At 43.0% G+C, this 17118-nt stretch overlaps 2 protein-coding genes across 4 annotated transcripts; one reads left to right on the top strand and one right to left on the bottom strand.

The window, feature by feature from the left end:
• Positions 1 to 133: 133 nt before the first annotated feature.
• Positions 134 to 14978, top strand: TXNL4B (thioredoxin like 4B). Of its 3 annotated transcripts, none has more exons than XM_057712855.1 (4): positions 134 to 337; positions 2922 to 3093; positions 4443 to 4594; positions 14823 to 14978. In XM_057712855.1, exons 2-4 carry the CDS (start codon positions 2962 to 2964, stop codon positions 14944 to 14946), a joined length of 408 nt encoding a protein of 135 aa, XP_057568838.1. In that variant the 5' UTR covers positions 134 to 337; positions 2922 to 2961; the 3' UTR covers positions 14947 to 14978. The 3 variants fall into 3 exon arrangements, with proteins under 3 accessions (XP_057568838.1, XP_057568837.1, XP_057568839.1); XM_057712854.1 differs by lacking the exon at positions 14823 to 14978 and adding an exon at positions 6401 to 8024; XM_057712856.1 differs by lacking the exons at positions 134 to 337; positions 14823 to 14978 and adding exons at positions 3972 to 4042; positions 6401 to 8024 and having other exon boundaries at positions 2955 to 3093.
• On the bottom strand, positions 9840 to 13244 carry LOC130839043 (haptoglobin-like). The gene is made up of 4 exons (XM_057712853.1): positions 13059 to 13244; positions 12656 to 12754; positions 11748 to 11822; positions 9840 to 10764 (listed from the first exon to the last, which is right to left on the bottom strand). Exons 1-4 carry the CDS (start codon positions 13234 to 13236, stop codon positions 9986 to 9988), a joined length of 1131 nt encoding a protein of 376 aa, XP_057568836.1. The 5' UTR covers positions 13237 to 13244; the 3' UTR covers positions 9840 to 9985.
• Positions 14979 to 17118: the final 2140 nt, after the last annotated feature.

The following is a 17118-nucleotide window of genomic DNA, read 5'->3' as shown; positions in this document are numbered from 1 at the left end:
TCGGTCAAGTTTAATAAGGGCGGAAGTGACCCCAGGGCTTCCGGTCGGAGCCGGGGAAGGTGGGCGGTGATTAGAACAGCCTCTTCGCTTATTGGGTAGTTGAGCGGGGGCGAACGCGCGTTCACCACTGCGCCTGTGCGTTTTCTTTTTCCGTTTCCATCCTCTGAAGTGGTCCGCCGAGAGTTGCTAGGCAACAGGTCCTGGGTTACTTTGGGTTGGGGTCGTAGTCGTGTTTGGGAAAGAAGAAAAGAGCAGTCCCAGTTGGTTTTTTGGAGAAAGGGTCGGGGTTGCATACAGCCCTGAAGTGGAAAAGAGGGAGGTGACGTGTACAAATAACGTAAGTATCGTTTTCCCTGGCAGTTGTGGGCCAGAAGTAGCCCAACCACAGGCATCATTAAAAATGTATATGTCGGATATTTGGGGAGAATGAAGACGCGCACCCCAGTACAAGTAAAAGTCACTCGTCTGTTCACACGCAGAGATAATCTCTGACGGTGTTTGGGGATTTTCATTTCTAGTTGTTTTTCTATGCAAATATGTACGTATGCACTATAGTTAGGTTTTGTACAAAAGTAGGATCACACTTTATATACTAGTGTTTTATAAATTGTTTTTCATCATGAGGCTTTTTCAGTTATTCATCTCTAACACAGTGTATGATGACAGTGTGCTGGAACGTGCAAGGATATACTATCATTTATTTCCTCAATCCCGTATTGATGGCTATTTAGGTTTCCAGTTTTTCCACCATTATAAGTATGACGAATGTCTGTACATTAATCTTTGTGCACGTCTGTTTATTTACTAGGAATTAATTCTCAGAAGTGGAGTTGTTGGTCGAAGAGTATATTAGGTATCTTTCTAGAAAAGTTTTGTTTCTCTACACTCCAGCAGGGACTCTGAATGCCTGCCCCTTCACTCACACTCTTGCCGTTATCATTTAATCTTTGCCAAATTAATGGCTTTTAAAAATATCTTTTAATTTGCTCTCCGTTGCTTACTGGTAAAGCTTAACTTTCCAAATACATTTGTCCATTTATACCTCTTCTTTTGTGAATTCTCTGTTAGTATCCTTTGCTGTGGACTTCTTAAGGTGTGATCTCAATTTCCCTCTCCGCTTTGCAACATTGATCCAGTCCCACCCTCGCACAGGCTTATCTCCCCACTCTCCGTTGATAGCTTTGCTCTCCCACCACTTCCTCCTCTTTGTCAGTAACATACAGAAGTTGCTGTTTGTTCGAATTCTAGTGGTGGGACAGATCCATCTTGTCTTTGACTTTACCTTTCATCAGTAATTTGTTCTGCCCCACTTCTATTTGATGAAGTCCCTTCTGGCAGTCATCTTCCCTATTTAAAGTATGACCTATTACTGGGACAATTTCATTTCCTATATGATTTTTTAGTAATTCATATCTTAAAATGTGACTCGTCACCAAAAAGAGAGAGAGAAAGAATTCCTCCTTTTTCATAGCATGAGACACCTTTGGGGCTGAATTTAAAATATGAAGTATCTCAATGGAGTCTCTTGTGGATGGATCAAAAATAAAGCTCCTTAAAAAGTAACAATAAAAATAAAAAATAAAGCTCCTTGATCATAGAGTTTCTCAATCATAAAATTAGAACTTATTGTAGCAGAAGGAACATTGGACTAGAAATTTCATGGTGTGGATTATAGTCCTTGTTTTTGTAGCTAGAAGTGTAACTTAGCAAACTAGTCTGAAAATGAGAGACCCCTTGTATTTCAGTATTTTTACTATTTGTTTGTGTGTGTGTGTGTGGTTTTTACAAACTCTTAATTGATCTGTTTGCCATGATATGGTATGCTCAATAAGCCATATATCAAGAATCTTTAAACCAGGGCTCATGGTAATATAAATGTCCATCAGCAGAAGACTGTTTAAAAAGGATAGAATATGCATGAAGTAGTATGGCACTGTGACAAAGAATGTGTGAGTTTTCCACATAGAGATATGGGAAGATCTTTGTATGTTAGTTAAAGTGCAAAGTGCAGAAGAGTGGGTAAAGTGTGTGTGCTGGACAGCGGTCATTTACGCCTCCAGATCCACTCGTCCTCCTTCTCTAAACTGCTGTGGGACAAGGAGGCTTGTCTGCTTCTGCAGCTCCTCTGCCTTCTTCGTTCCAGTTGAAGTCAGCCAGTGGGAGCATTAGCAGGAGATCAGAGGGCAGGAGGAGAGCTGCTGCATCCCTTAACTGCAGGCTGACCTCCTGTGCATCGGCCCTCTCCATCCAGCAATCTTAGCCTCACAGTTCTGGTAACTACTCGCTCCCATGGCTCCTTCAGGCCTGGAGGTGAGAACAGCGCCTTGCCCCGCTGCTACTAGCCCAGGGTCCTGCACTACACTACACCCTGTTGTTTTCCTATACCCTGCCTTAATGAAAGTCTTCAAAGTACCAAATTTGAGGATATTGCCTCTTTCCTGTTGGAACACTGACTGATAGAATGCACTGTCTTTTGAGTAGAAAAGGGAGAAAACGTTGGAACACATATTTGTGTTGTACTGTGAATGCACAACAGAACTCTGGAAGATACATGAGAAACTAATGCCAGTTGTTACCTGGGAAATACTTACAGGGCACTGGGAACTCGGCCAGTTGAGGGGAGACAGTGTACCTTTCTGTATTGTCTCTTTTTAACTGGTGGTCTTACTTGTTACCAGCTTTTGCATTTTTGCATTTAGTATGTTCCTGTTACTTTTTGTTACTGTGTGTATGAAACCTTTTTTCCTCTGGGGTTGGGGGTGGAAATATGTGTGTATATATACATACACACATATGTACATATATATATACATATATATGTATATATACACAAGTATGTTATCTACTACAAAATTTAAAAGTATTTTAAAGTTAGGACTCATGCACTTAATCTGTCTTTAAACATTGCAACTTTATTTCAGGACCGACAGCAGTGAGGATTGATATTTGGATTATTTCAACATGAGCTTCCTGTTACCCAAGCTGAGTAGCAAAAAGGAAGTAGACCAGGCAATAAAAAGTACTGCAGAGAAGGTGCTGGTTCTCAGGTTTGGGAGAGATGAGGATCCTATCTGTCTACAGCTAGATGATATTGTAAGTTAATTTTTTAAGTAAATGGTTTTTATTAAAAACCTATACATTCTCACTTCAACATCTTCAAAGTGCATGAAAGAGAGCAGGCAGGGCCCGGGGATATAGCTCTTCATTTGTTAGCACACTTTTAGGAAGAGCCGACTGTGTGCCCACCCTGAGCTCAACCCCCGAATCCGTGATTGTGCCGAATCTTCTCCCGGATGTCCTTCCTCACTAGCAGATGCTGAAGCTCAGTTTCACCAGCAAGACAGTGGAAGACCAGAAACATTGTTAAGAAGAGTCTATGAACATTGTCTTCTTCAATGCTCACAACTGTCGGATAATTACTATTACTATTCCCAAGCGGGGAGATGAATGCCAGGAGGTCAGGTGACTTCCCACAGGCACAGAACCACTAAATTGCAGAGCTGGGATTTGAGCTTTGATTTCTTCTCCTGGAAATATGCTCTTCTAGTGTGCTGCCTCCAGTGTGTGTCTGATGGTAATCTCTGATTTCATAACACATCTTCACAATCTGTTGAGTAGAGAGGGGAGTATGGGACAGAGTGAGTTTATCCTTGTCTCTGTTTATTATGGAGAGAGACTTACCCAGGACTAAGACCTCTCCCACCATTTCTATTGCTGCCACCCACAGTGTAATAAACCCCACTACTGTGGTTAAAAATGAGTATGTGATGTGTTAACCTGGGGGGAAAAGAGCCAGAGCATTTTACCCTCAACTGTGGGGGGTGTGGAATCTCACAGAGGTCAAGAAGTCCGGGTTCCAGTCCCAGCCTTACTGCTTACTGCTTACTGCTGTGTGACCTGGGCATATTACCTCCCTGTGCCTCGGTGTCCTAATCTGTGAAATGGTGACTCTAGCAGTGCATACCTCATAGGAATGTTGCAAGGATTGAAGGAGCCAGCGAGTGGAAAGCACTTAGAACATTTGGCTGGTAACCAGTGCCATGTAAGTGTTTGCTGTTTTATCATAATTATCATTTATGGGGAGATTGGAGGAAAGAGATTTGCGGGAAATTTCATTGTCTGTAGTACATAGCTCTGAGTTTTTTTTATTTAAGCGAGTATGGATTTTATAAATCCATAAAAAGTTTATGAAAACTTTTTACAATCAAAAATAGAAGAAAAGAAGAAGAAGAAGAGGAAACATGTCCTCACAATTTGCCCACTGGCCCTCTCATTACTACACCAACAGTGATTCAGACTCTGGATGATAGGTTACAGGGTGTCTAATGTGAAAGTCGACCAGGCTAGATTCAAACAGAAAACCCTCTTCTAGTAAAAAAGGTTCACAGAAGAAACGTTAGCTGCCCTCGAGTTGTAACCCACATCTCTCTCTTCATTTGCAGCTTTCTAAGACCTCTTCTGACTTAAGCAAAATGGCTGCTATATATCTGGTAGACGTGGATCAAACCCCAGTTTATACACACTATTTTGACATCAGTTATATTCCATCCACTGTGTTTTTCTTCAATGGGCAGCATATGAAAGTGGATTATGGGTAAGTTATATTGACATGAAGTTATTGTAGTCTAAAGAGTTTTCTTTTATCCAGGCAGTTTCAGTAGCTCACCTATTTGCATGTGATGGGGGCTTTGTGAGTCTTATGTGGGTACTGTTTCCTCAGTTGATGAACTCTCTAATTTTTTATGTGGCACTTTGGTGCAAAATGAGAGTTTCCAGTATGAATGGTGAATTTTCACTTACTACTTAAGTGTGAGAGAATAGTACAGTCTGTGAAGCACTCACCGTCCTTCAGTGTAGAAAATATAGTACAGCTTTTTAAAAAGTTTCCCAGAAATTTTATTTAAAACAAAAATAGGTCATTGTTCTTAAACTTTTGAAAGTCATAGGCTGCATCTGTAAAAGAAGTAATCCTTCAGCAAATTAAGGTATGCTTTTCTCTTGCTAAGTTTCCTGTGTTCTTTCACTCAGAGAATTTTGTAGTCATTCTTCAACAAAGTCTGTCAAGAATAGGTAACTTGAGGGACTTCCCTGGTGGTCCTGTAGTTAAGACTTCACCTTCCAACGCAGGGGGTGCAGGTTTGATCCCTGTTTGGGGAACTAAGATCCGACATCCCTCGAGGCCAAAAAAACCAAAACATAAAACAGAAGCAGTATTGAAACAAATTCAGAAAAGACTTTAAAAATGGTCCACATCAAAAAAAAAAAAGAAAAGAATAAATAACCTGAAATTGTTACTGCCGTCCCCTCGATCCACTCAGCATCCCGATACTTAATATTTATTGTGAATGTATCTGTAATAACTTTATCATTTCCTGCTGTGGTCAAGGAGCCCACTTGTCTAGATTTGTGTGCCTGCTTTGTCATTATCTATTTGAAAGCGTGTTAAATATTATCTGTTTTCAGTGTTTTAAAGTTATTTATTCTCCTAGAATACGGTTGATGTGTGTATTAAGTTGGTGAATCTTTTCAGAGGGTGATTTATGATACTACTTACCACCTTAAAAGTGTATAAAATTTTTAACCCAGCAGTTGCATTTCCAGGAATTTATCTGAAGGAAAATAGTCATGAAAGTGGCCAAAATTGGCAATATGGATGTTCATTCATCCCACCATCATGTAGAAAACAAAATACTTAGAAGCTAGGTGTTCACAGAAGGATACTAGATATCAATGTAATATGGTATGGGAGATGCATGTTCAGTGACTTTGAAAGAAATATGTTATATGTTCATTGAAAAAAGCACATTACAAAAGAGTTTGTGTGATATGATTCCCGTGATTGTGAAAAAAGAAATGCATGCGTACACACACACACACGCACGCACACAGAGACAATTGGAAAGATATATACCAAAATGTGCCCTCAGGCCTTACAGGTGATTTTTTTTCCTGAACTATTTCTACAGTAAATATACTTGATATTTGAAAAGTTAAAAAAAAAAAAAAAAGGTAATATTGTACCTACTCAAAAGTATAAGAGACTAGAACTCAAAGTCAGTGGACTTTGCACAGTGTCTTGCCACCAACAAACTAAGCCCATGCCAATGCCCAGGGAATTCTGCTTGATGGTGAGTTGAGAAGTGAGTAAATAGGCTTTGAAGCAGAAACTTTTTGCCTGGTGGGGCTTGCATGCTCTCCCAGCGGCCCACAGCACTAGTTTTAGTCTTATATCAAACGGGCCCTGTAATCACAAATGGAAAATCAATATCAGACTTTGTGTCTAAAGGCTCCCTGACCAGAAGAAAGTAACAGAGCTGCTATTTATTTTGTTTATCCTGAAGGTCTTACAAGTAATTATGAAAAGTTCTGAGTGAGGTTGTTTCTCTCCTATGCTATTCAGGTCTCCAGATCACACTAAGTTTGTGGGAAGTTTCAAAACCAAACAAGACTTCATAGATTTGATTGAAGTAATTTATCGAGGTGCAATGAGGGGGAAACTTATTGTCCAAAGTCCTATTGATCCCAAGAATATTCCCAAATATGACCTCCTCTATCAAGACATTTAACACTTTCTCTACTGTCAAAGTTGAAGAGAAAGGCCCATTGTGAAACAGTGCCTGACTCCAGCTGTGCTGTTTTTCTGGAGTCTTTCTGGTCAGCATCCCGGTGGAGAAGAGGTTTGACATGAATAGAAAATACCAGCCCCCAAGTAGAAGACCACACTGGTACTGTGACGATTGAGGATGCCCAAGTGTCTCCTCCCTGCAGACCTCAGAGCAGTCAAGTCAGCCATGGTCAATTTCCTCAGCGTGGTTATTTTACTTTCTCTCTATATTGTGCTTTTCTTTATTCTTTAAGATAATACAGAATTCTTCTAAACGTTGGCTAGTAGAATTTGATTTAGCTCTGTTTATTTGATACACGAGTAAAATAGAGAGTCAATTCCCATAAGAGCAGAAATACTTATTTTCTACCTTAGGTGTTTACATCTACCCCTTCCATCATCCTCGACCTTGCCATTCCTCCACTCATATATTGATCTCACGTTCACCTATTATCCTAGTTATCTTGGAATAAATCATTCTCTACTGATAGCAGGCAAGTTTGTTTTATCTTCGAGCCTTTCTCGCTCAGACTTTTAAAGTTATCCTGGCTTCCTCATTTTACCAGCTTTTATATTATTACATTGCCCAAGCAGTGAGAGCTTGAACCTTTACCATCCAGGACCCAATTTCAGCTAAACAAATAATTAACTACCCTTAGTAAGTAGAAGCCAACCTCTCCTAGAGCTCCATCTCTTTTTGAGGAGAAAACTATACTTCAAGGACTCAAGACTGGAAAGAGATCTCAGAATTGCTAGAAAGAAGTATCATCTTTATAGGATTTGCCTGTTTTAATAACTTTATGAGAATTCTTGCTCTCCCAGGTTGCCTCCCGTGGCACAACCTGCCACCACTTGGGCAAGCTCCTACTCCTCTCAAAAACCTCATGGGGCCAATGGTACTGACTTTCTAGAATAAGAGAATAGATGCAAAGCCAGAGGGCAGTGTAACAGGCAGCATGTGCCCTGCTGGGCAGCTGTTAGCCACCTTGCTAACAGAAGCCCACTTCTGTGCAGGGAAGCACTGTCACTGCAAGTCTGTCCCCCTCTACCAAGTGCTTCCTTTCCAAGCCTTTTCTGACAAATGTGGTTCTGACAAATGTGGCATAGAAGGAAGGCTGCTGGGTGCCTTCGTGGCTTTCGTTGGTAAAGGAGAGAGCCCCTCCTGGAAGGAGACAACAAAATCCTTCCACTACCACCTCTGCCTTCTCCTGGCTCCCACTTCCTGTTTTCATGGTGATTGTGATGCATGGAACTGCCGCAGCCATCTTAGGACCATGAGGCAACTGGCACTGGGATGAAAAATGAACATGCTGAGAAGAACAATGAAAAGAGCCTGGGTCCCCAATAACGATACCAAGCTACTGAGTGGACTCTAGACCTGCCTCCCTTAAGACTTTTATGAAACAATAAAATGTCTTCACTGCCTGTCACTGTTATTTGGATTTTATGTTCCTGATAGGCTATATCATACAGCACTTGAGGTGTGGAAGTGCTCAGATAACAGCAAAAACTCACAACTTTCATGCATATGATTCTCATATCTTCTCTCCTCCTGAGGGCTTTAGGGAATGTTTCTCTGAAGTCCTGGTTTATGTTTTTGTTCCCATCTTAGTTACTCTCCATTCCACAAGTATTTATTAAGCACATACTGTATGCCCTGTCCTGTGCCAGTTGCTACCTAAAAAACAAATGACTCCTGGATGGAAAAAAAGGCTTCATAGAAGAGCCAGTGCCTGAACCTTGAAGGAGAGTAGGAGGTACTCATGGAGAAAGGGGAGGGCATTTCAGGAGAGGGTGCCAGGGGCAAGAAGGCCCAGGGGCTGGAGGCAGCACGCATGTTGAGAGGGCTCCACAGGGTTCAGTATCACTGAAACCCCAGGGGAGAGGCCAGGTGGGCGGGAGGTGCTGTTGAGGAGGAAGGCAGAGGAGATAAGCGAATTGAGAAAATGCCAAAGGTTTTATTTTCCTACTGAGGGGTGAGCAGAAGCCATTGAATCAGATTATCTTCACGAAAACTGGGATGGTTTGTTCTTCAAGAAAACTTAGTGCTGAAAGTACTATTAGAAGAAATAGGTATAACTGTATCCTGAGAGGCCTCGTTTTATGTGTTGGTATTATTTTTCAGTGTTTAGCTGCTGTCTCTTCCTCAGGTTCTAGAATGCAGGTCTAAGTCCTCCACTGGCCTGTGGGCTCCAACCTGTTGAAGATGATTGATGGCTCTGGAGGGTGCATGTGAGGAGAACGTCACAGGGAAGGGCAGAACCCTAGTGAGGGAGTAGGGACATCAGGGGGCATGGTAAGCTGTGAGCAGAAGAGACCATGTTTTGGTATGACAAGGTGGTATATTGGTAAAGGGCCAGTGTACTGAATAAAGGCTTATCAGTCGGTTAGAACTCTTCTCCTTCAGTTAGAGGAAAAGTTTCATGTGCTGGGTTCTAGAACCTTTTTTTTTTGGGAAACCTCCTTAATAGCAAGACCCTTATTTTTGTGAAATGAAAGACTCAGATGGCTTGCATTTGACTCCTGGTAAAGGGTAGGTTTCTTCCAAGTGGGGAAAGCAGCCCCTCCTAAGGAAGAGGCTTCTAACTTTGCCCGGCCCCAGGATGTTCTTACTGATGGACACTTCATAGAGATCGTCTGGGTTAAGCCCCGCATAGGAGAGACCAGGGGACTGATGGGCAGGGAGCTTAAGGAACTTGGCAAATTTATCGTCGAGCTGTGATTTGGACCCAGCAAGTCTAGAAATCCTGCCTTTACACCATCTTACATTGTAACCTGAAGCCCTGGTGTGTTGGAGCACAAACAACAAAGTACTGTCTGTGTCAAAACACTTGTTTTCATGCCGTTTTGAGCTAGCATCTTCCTCACTGGCCTCCACTTTTTCTCCTTCGCTCTGAAGAAGCAAAAGGGTACAGTGAAAAGAGCTCAGGATTTGTATTTAGAGAGATCTAGGTTCAAGATTCAGCTTCACTATTTGATAGCTGTGTGACCTTAAGCAAATCACTTAACTTTTCTGAGTGTCTGTTTCTCTGTCTGTAAACCAGGAGAACGGTGAGCTCTCTGAGGCCTGCCATTGCCTCGGCGCTCATTCGGTGATCACGCGCCCCACAGCGGGACGGTTTGTATCACCTTAGGGAGTTCTGGTGGTCCTGGGGTGTTTTCTGCCACACTCCCACTTGGCTGCTGCTGTAGCAGAAATGAGAGAATAAAAAAAGGCCCAAGGCTAAAAACAGCACAGAAGTGAGTCAAAGGAAGCTCTTTATTGATTGACTGAGCAATGCAGGGCTGGAACCCATCAGCTTCACACCACGTTTTTGTCCCCTCTGCTCCTGTCCAGCTGTCCCTCGTCCTTTCAGGCAGAGGCTTCCAGCCAGCCTTGCATTAGTTGTCAGCTATGGTTTTCTGAACCCAGTCCAGAATGGAGAGCACCTTCACATACACACCATACTGGGCTACAGCACAGCTCTTATCAAAGCTCAGGATCCCAGCCGCATACCAGGTGTCATCAGCCTTGTCGTGAACGGCAAAGGCGCTGCCGGCATCGCCATAGCAGGTGTCTTCCTGGTACTTGGTCAAGCCAGCACAGAAGGTGTGCTCATTCAGTATTGGCTGCACCCCAACAGGGCTCTTTTCTGTCTTCTTTTCGGGTACTGTGCTGCCTTCGTAGTGTATTACACACTTGGCTTGGTCAGCCACAGGCAGTGCAACATACTTCAGAAGCTCAGTAAAGTTGAAGTTGGCATTTCGCCCCCAGCCAGCCACATAACCCACACGGTTCACGTCCACATAATCTTTCGAAGGTAGGCAGATGGGCATTACTCTCTCGCCAATGGTCACCTTCTGTCTGAGTTTGATGAGCCCAATGTCTACCTTGGAGTAGTCAGGGTGGAGAACCACCTTCTCAATCTCCACAAGCTGTTTTTTCCCCACATAGAGTCTTAAAGTAGGAGCAATGTCTTTTGCTTTTGTACCATTGGTATGATTCAGAAAGAGATTTTTAGCCGTGGTCAGCAGCCATTGTTCATTGATCAGCGTGGCCCCCGAGGTGAGATTATGGCGGGAGACCATCTTAGCCTGCCAGGGAAAGCTGCCTTTGACATCCAGCGAGCCACCAATGATCCGTTGCACCTGAACCAATGGATGCTTGGGCTTTCCGCATACTGTTGAGGAGAGCAAGGAAATAATGGGCAGAATGCGAGCGTCTCCCAGCCTGGGAAAGATGAAAGCATCGACTCCTGCTGCTTTCTGAACTATCACTGTTCATTTCTTCGGAGCTAGAAATGTTTGCATGCTTTGCCCTTACCTTCTGCTCCTCTTGTTCCCAGTGCTTACATTTTAAAATGATTCTTTTTTTTTTTAATGTTTACATCACTGAAGCAGAATTCTATTTCCTGCTTTTCTAACTCACAGAAGAAACAAGTAACACTGAAATTTTCAAACCCTGGCTGCTGAACTCTATATGTATTTAAACAGTTTATCCCGACAAGATGTCCACAGTTCCCTAGAGTTCACTGTAAGGACAGGGAGCTACCATGATTCATTCTCTGAATAAAGAGGGATGAGAGGCAGCATCGGCTGGAACTCAGATTCTATAGATATTGCAGTTAATACCAGGCAGGTTAGTAGTTCAGCATCCCTAGTAGCAGAAGAGGGTAGGCAAGATCCTCTTACTCCAAGAAGGAAAAGGAGAGAGGATCAGCTCTTCCTAGTAACAACAGAGTCCTAACCCATCTCCAGCTTCTTGTATCATATTCCCATGGATTAAGGTTTTGTTATGCCCTCCTTAGACCTGTTCTTCCTGGAGCTTGCTTTATCCTTGGCCCAGGGCTCTCTAGGTGGGCTGTATGTACATACTGGGTCTCCTGATCCTCTGTGGGCAGTGTAGACCGTGGATTCAGTCAATGCCCCACAGGCCAAATGAACAAATCCTTAGTGAACTCTATGGGGAAGCATCACCCACCTGCTCACTTCTCTGCCCAGCCACCTGTGGTTCTCCCTGGTCCCTCGCCTCAGCTCTCGTGTGCCCAGAGGAAACCACACAGGGAGGATGTGCCTCTAGGACATTGCAATCAAGAGGCCTGCTGGTGCACCAACCCCTCAACACCCACTTTCGGTCTGCTTCCCAGGGCCCATGACTTCCTACCTGCTTCACACTCAGGGAGTGTCTCTCCAAGGTCCTTATTTACCCACCGCTTCTCACTGTTTAAGGTGTACACTCCTGAAACAAAAAGGAAAAAAATGAGCCAAAAGGGGAACTGCATCTGGACCTAGCTCAGAGAGAGAAAGTATTTAAAGAGCAGAATCAGAGAAGCAGGAGCGGGGAGGGCTGCTGAGGGCACCAGTGAAGCCCAGCAGGGCAGAACCATGGTCAAGGAGACTACAGTGATCATGGTGTTGGTGGCAAGGGGGCATGGGGTCGGAATCAGGATTCAAATTCTGACCCTCCCTCTTACAGGCTACCTGAACTTGGGCAAATTACTCAATCTCTCTGTGCCTCAGTTTCATCAGCAGCAAAATGAGAATAATAATAGTATCTCTTGGGAATTCCCTGGCGGTCCAGTGGTTAGGACTCCACACTTCGTATGCAGGGGGCACAGGTTTGATCCCTGGTCAGGGAATTGAGGTCCAGCAAGCCCTGCAGCGTGGCCATCATAAATAAATGAATGAAAGAATGAATGAATCTCCTCAGAGAGGTGTTGTGAGGACCAAGTGAGCACATCCGTATAAAGCACTTAGGACAGTGCCAGAAGTGCAGTGCCCACTAGGTAAGGGCTCCCTGTCATCCTCACCGTCACCATCATTTTGACGATGTAGATCTCACTCTGAGATGGGTAGGCTACATGGCATCACCTCCCCTTAACAAGGGAGAAAACTTGAGGCTGAGAAAAGTTAATTTGCCCAAAAGGCCACAGCTACCAGTGACAAAACCCTTATTAGAATCTAAACCTGGCTCCAGAGAACACGTGCACTTTCTGGCTGGTCACCCTAGCTCCATTCCTCGTGGACGTGGTGGGACAGAGGAGGGACCGGAGACATTCGTCCAGGCCTTACCATCGCCAGCACGCAGTCTGTAGTGGATTTTACACTGATAGCGAACCGAGTGCTCCACGAGGCTGTTGGCAACCTCGGGGGGCTTTGGGCAGCCATCATCTGCAAAGAAAAGCAGGAAGAGAAGGCTCGTATTTGGAAGCTGCCCCTAGAGACTGGAAAAGTCAGAGGAGGAAAAGCTGCTTTGCACATCAACTTCCCTCCACCCCAAGTGGAAGCCCCGGGAAGGGCAGTCTCCCCATGTTTCTGGCTGGCTCCCCAATGGTCCTCATGATACTGAAAGACCACAGATTAGGATGAGAAGGAGCAATGGATCTCCCCAAAGAGAGGGTGCGGATCTGATGGGGTCAAAGCGGGGTGCAGCAGTGCTGGCATGTGCAGCTCTTGCCCAAACACAGAGACCTACCTGTGGCGCTTGTGGTCTCATTGCCGGTTTCCACCGCGCAAAGCTGCCCGCAGAGCAGGAGTGTGACAACAGCTTGCAGGGCGCTGCAGAGAAAACAGAAAGGAGTGCACGGCTGGTCTCCCTGCTTCACCACACACACAGGCACATGCACACGTGCACACACACACCCCGCTCCCATTAGGCAGCCAGAAAAATATATATAAAGAGGTGCTAGGACCTAGAAACCCCTCACCCACCCACATGCATAGTTTAGCAGCTTCCCAGTGACCCAGGTTCCAGCATGCTCTGTGCTGCTGGGAAGTCTACAGAAACTTCAGGGAAGAACAACCAAGGTAGGAAGGCACTTAGGGCGTGGGCCTCGGTTTCTGGCAGCATTCTGGAAGCATTAAATAAAAAATAAGCAATAAAATAATACATGAGCTCTCCAGCAGAGACAAACCTCACCTGGGCACCCCTAGGTGCTGGGCTACAAGGATACTGCCAATGAAATGTGGCTAACTGGAAGATGGGGGAGTGGGGACGACTTATGCTATTCTCTGTACTTTTAAAAATTTTCCATAATAAGAGATTTTTTAAATATATAATTTAAAACACTGTTACAGTTGCTTCTATTATTTTATAATAATTTGACTTCAGGAAATGATATGTTTCCAGGTTACCTGGAAGATAACTGGCTTCCCGAAAGCTCGACTGTGCACATGGGCATCAATGCCATACTCCCCAGCTGACCATCTCTCTGAAAGATGTCAACTACTCAGAGATTTCTTGGTTAAGTTTCTAGTCTCATTATTTCAACATTTCAAAAAAAAATTTTATTTTGCTAAAATCTGAGTGCCTTAATTATGTCACTCAGATGTGTCACTGTTGGCCTTTCTTATTATACATTTTTAAAAACAAAAAAAAATCTACTAATAGGCATATTCAAAATGCCAGGGGAGTCTAGTGGTTAGGATTCAGAGCCCTCACTGCCAAGGGCCCAGGTTCAGCCCCGGGTCAGGGAACTAAGATCCCGCAAGCCATGTGGCGGGGCCAAAAGAAAAAAAAAAAAAATGCCAGTTGGCCTACCACAGGAGCTTCTGGCATCCCCTGCAAAGATGAAAACTTCATAACGTCAAGGAAAAATCTATTCCTTAGAGAAAGTCACGTCTCACGGGACAGATAGCACCCTCTGAAAGCATTACCTTTTATGGACACAGAGAAGCAGAGGATTTAACACAGAAAACCCTTTATTCACTATAATTTAGCCCATTTGCCTTATTCCTTTGTTATATTTTTGCATCTCTCCTGTACGTGAGCTGTCATGTCGATGAAAGATATATAAAAAGCAGGGTGAAATAATCCAGAGAAAAGAGGGGACAGGGCCAAACCGTGGACTCACCTCATCTCTGGTGTGTCTGCCTCTGGAAGAGCAGTGCTGTGGGGGCACCTGCTGATGCTTTTATGCCTCCGGTATCTCACTCCACGCCCTTCTTGATGTTGCAATTGCTGTGTCTACACACTTTGTCCTTGTTAAGGTCACTCACATTTTCCGGTAACAAAGCCACAAGCAACATCCCGGTTAAGAGTCGAGCTCTTGCTTCATGCTTGAGTTTCCCCTGGTGTTCTTCATGCTTGAGCCAAAGAAACCCGGCCACATCATGACCCTGTGTAGCTGCCAGAGTGTTTCCCGAAATCAGCCACAGTGCAGGCCTAGGGGAGGAACTGTGTCTCTTTGTTTTGGATGGTTTTCAGTACTGAACAAAACCCTTCTTGGGATTATTTCAGATCACGTAGAGACACTCCCGCAACCTGGCTGAGATGGGGCTCTAAAGTAAGCATTTCCTTTTCACAATCATTTTCCCCATGCACTGTTGCCATCTCCCTGTTGCTTCGAAGCTCTCCAACCTGAAATCGGTAAAATGTATTTATTGTGTCTTCTCTGATTGCTTTTTCCAAGAAATCACACAAAATGGTTAAAGCTATAGGGTAGATGCAAACCATAGTCAATGGCAGTGGTTATCATGGTTTTATAGTCCAGTAATCAATCCAAATAAGCAGATGAGAAAAATGGATATGCTTCAGTCAAATGTCTGCAGTTGTGTACTATTCAACTGAGATTTAATAACAACTCAATTCATTTATAAAAGTCCAGGGGTTCTTAAATTAGAATGTGCAGACGAATCCCTTTGACATATTTAAAGTGGCACTGATGTAATAGCAAAATATCTGGAAACAGCATAAATGTCTATCAATAGGAGAATGGCTAAATAATGTGTGGTGTATTTGTATAACAGGATATTACACAGCCATGAGGATGAATGAACTATGAAAGAACATAGTTTTATAAACATAATTTTTAAAGAGAACTTCAAGTTTCAGGAGATTATATTAAGAATGATACCAGATGAATTGGGAGATTGGGTTTGCCATATGTACATTACTAATAAGAAAAAAATCAAATTGTACACTTTAAAAATATGCAGATTATTGTATGTCAATTATACCTCAATAAAAGTTCTTCAGGGGGGGGGGGGGACTTCCCTGGTGGCATGGTGATTAAGAATCTGCCTGCCAATGCAGGGGACATGGGTTCGAGCCCTGCTCTGGGAAGATCCCACATGCCTCAGGGCAGCTAGGCCCGTGGACCACAACCACTGAGCCCACTTGCCACAACTATTGAAGCCCATGAGCTTAGAGCCCATGCTCCACAACTGGAGAAGCCACCACAATGAGAAGGCTGCAGACCACAATGAAGAGTAACCCCTGCTCGCCACAACTAGAGAAAGCCCATGCATAGCAACGAAGACCCAACACAGCCGAAAAATAAAAATAAGTGAATAAATAAATAAAATTTTTGATACCACTTTTATAGAGCTCAAAACCGAGCAAACTCAGTAATGGATTCTGAGATATGACCCCAAAAGCACAAGCAACAAAAGGAAAAAATGGCTAAATTGGGCTTCATCAAAATTAAAAACTTTTGTGTATCAAAGGATAATATCAAGAAAGTGAAAAGATAATCTATGAGTAGGAGAAAATATTTACAGATCATATATCTGATAAGGATTTAATATCCAGAATATATAAAGAACTCTTACAGCAACAAAATAAAAAACAAACAACCCAATTAAACATGAGCAAATGATTTGAATAAACATTTTTCCAAAGAAGATATACAAAAATGGTCAACAAGTACATGAGAAGATGATCAGCATTGCTGAAAAATGTCATTAGGGAAATGCATGTCAGAACTGCAAGACATCACTTTACACCTACAAGTATGGCTACAATTAGAAGAAAAAAAATTTAATAAGCCTTGGCAAGGAGGTAGATAAATTGGAACTTCCGTACATTGCCGGTGGGAATATAAAATGGAGTCGTATCTGGAAAACAGTATGATGGTTCCGCAAAGAGCTAAACCAGAAATGCCATATGACCTAGCGATTCCACTTCTAGGTATTCAACCCAGAATAATTGAAATGGGACTCAAACAGATTCTTGTACACCAGTGTTCACGGCAGCATTAGTCATAATACCCAAAGGTAGAAACAACCCAAATGTCCTTCAGTAGATGAATGGATAGAAATACATACAGTGGAATATCATTCACCTGTAAGAAGTTCTGTTACATGCTACAACGTGAAACTTTGAAAACACTATGCTAAGTGAAAGAAACCAGAAACAAAAAGACAAATATTATGTGATTCCACTTGTATGAAATGTCTAGAAAAGGCAAATTTGTAGAGACAGAAAGTAGAGTAGAGGCTGCCAGGGGCCAGGGGGAAGGGAGAAAAGGGGAGTTATTGCTTAATGGGTACAGAGTTTCTGCTTGGAATGATGAAAAAGTTTTGGAAACGGTGATGGTGGCACAACATTGCAAATATAATTAATACCACTGAGTTGTATACTTTAAAATTGTTAAAATCAGAAATTTCATGTTATATATATTCTATCACAATAAAAAATTCAAAAAAAAGTAATAAACTTCTTTTTCTTGGCCAAAAAAAATTTCTTTAAACAAGCAAGACTAAACAATATAATGTATAAACATAGATGCCAAGAAGCCAAAACTTTATTTTTA

This window comes from Hippopotamus amphibius, chromosome 16, assembly GCF_030028045.1.
Source record: "Hippopotamus amphibius kiboko isolate mHipAmp2 chromosome 16, mHipAmp2.hap2, whole genome shotgun sequence".
NCBI lineage: Eukaryota > Metazoa > Chordata > Mammalia > Artiodactyla > Hippopotamidae > Hippopotamus > Hippopotamus amphibius.
Note: the sequence above shows the minus strand (reverse complement) of the source record. Positions and strands in the feature narration are given on the sequence as shown.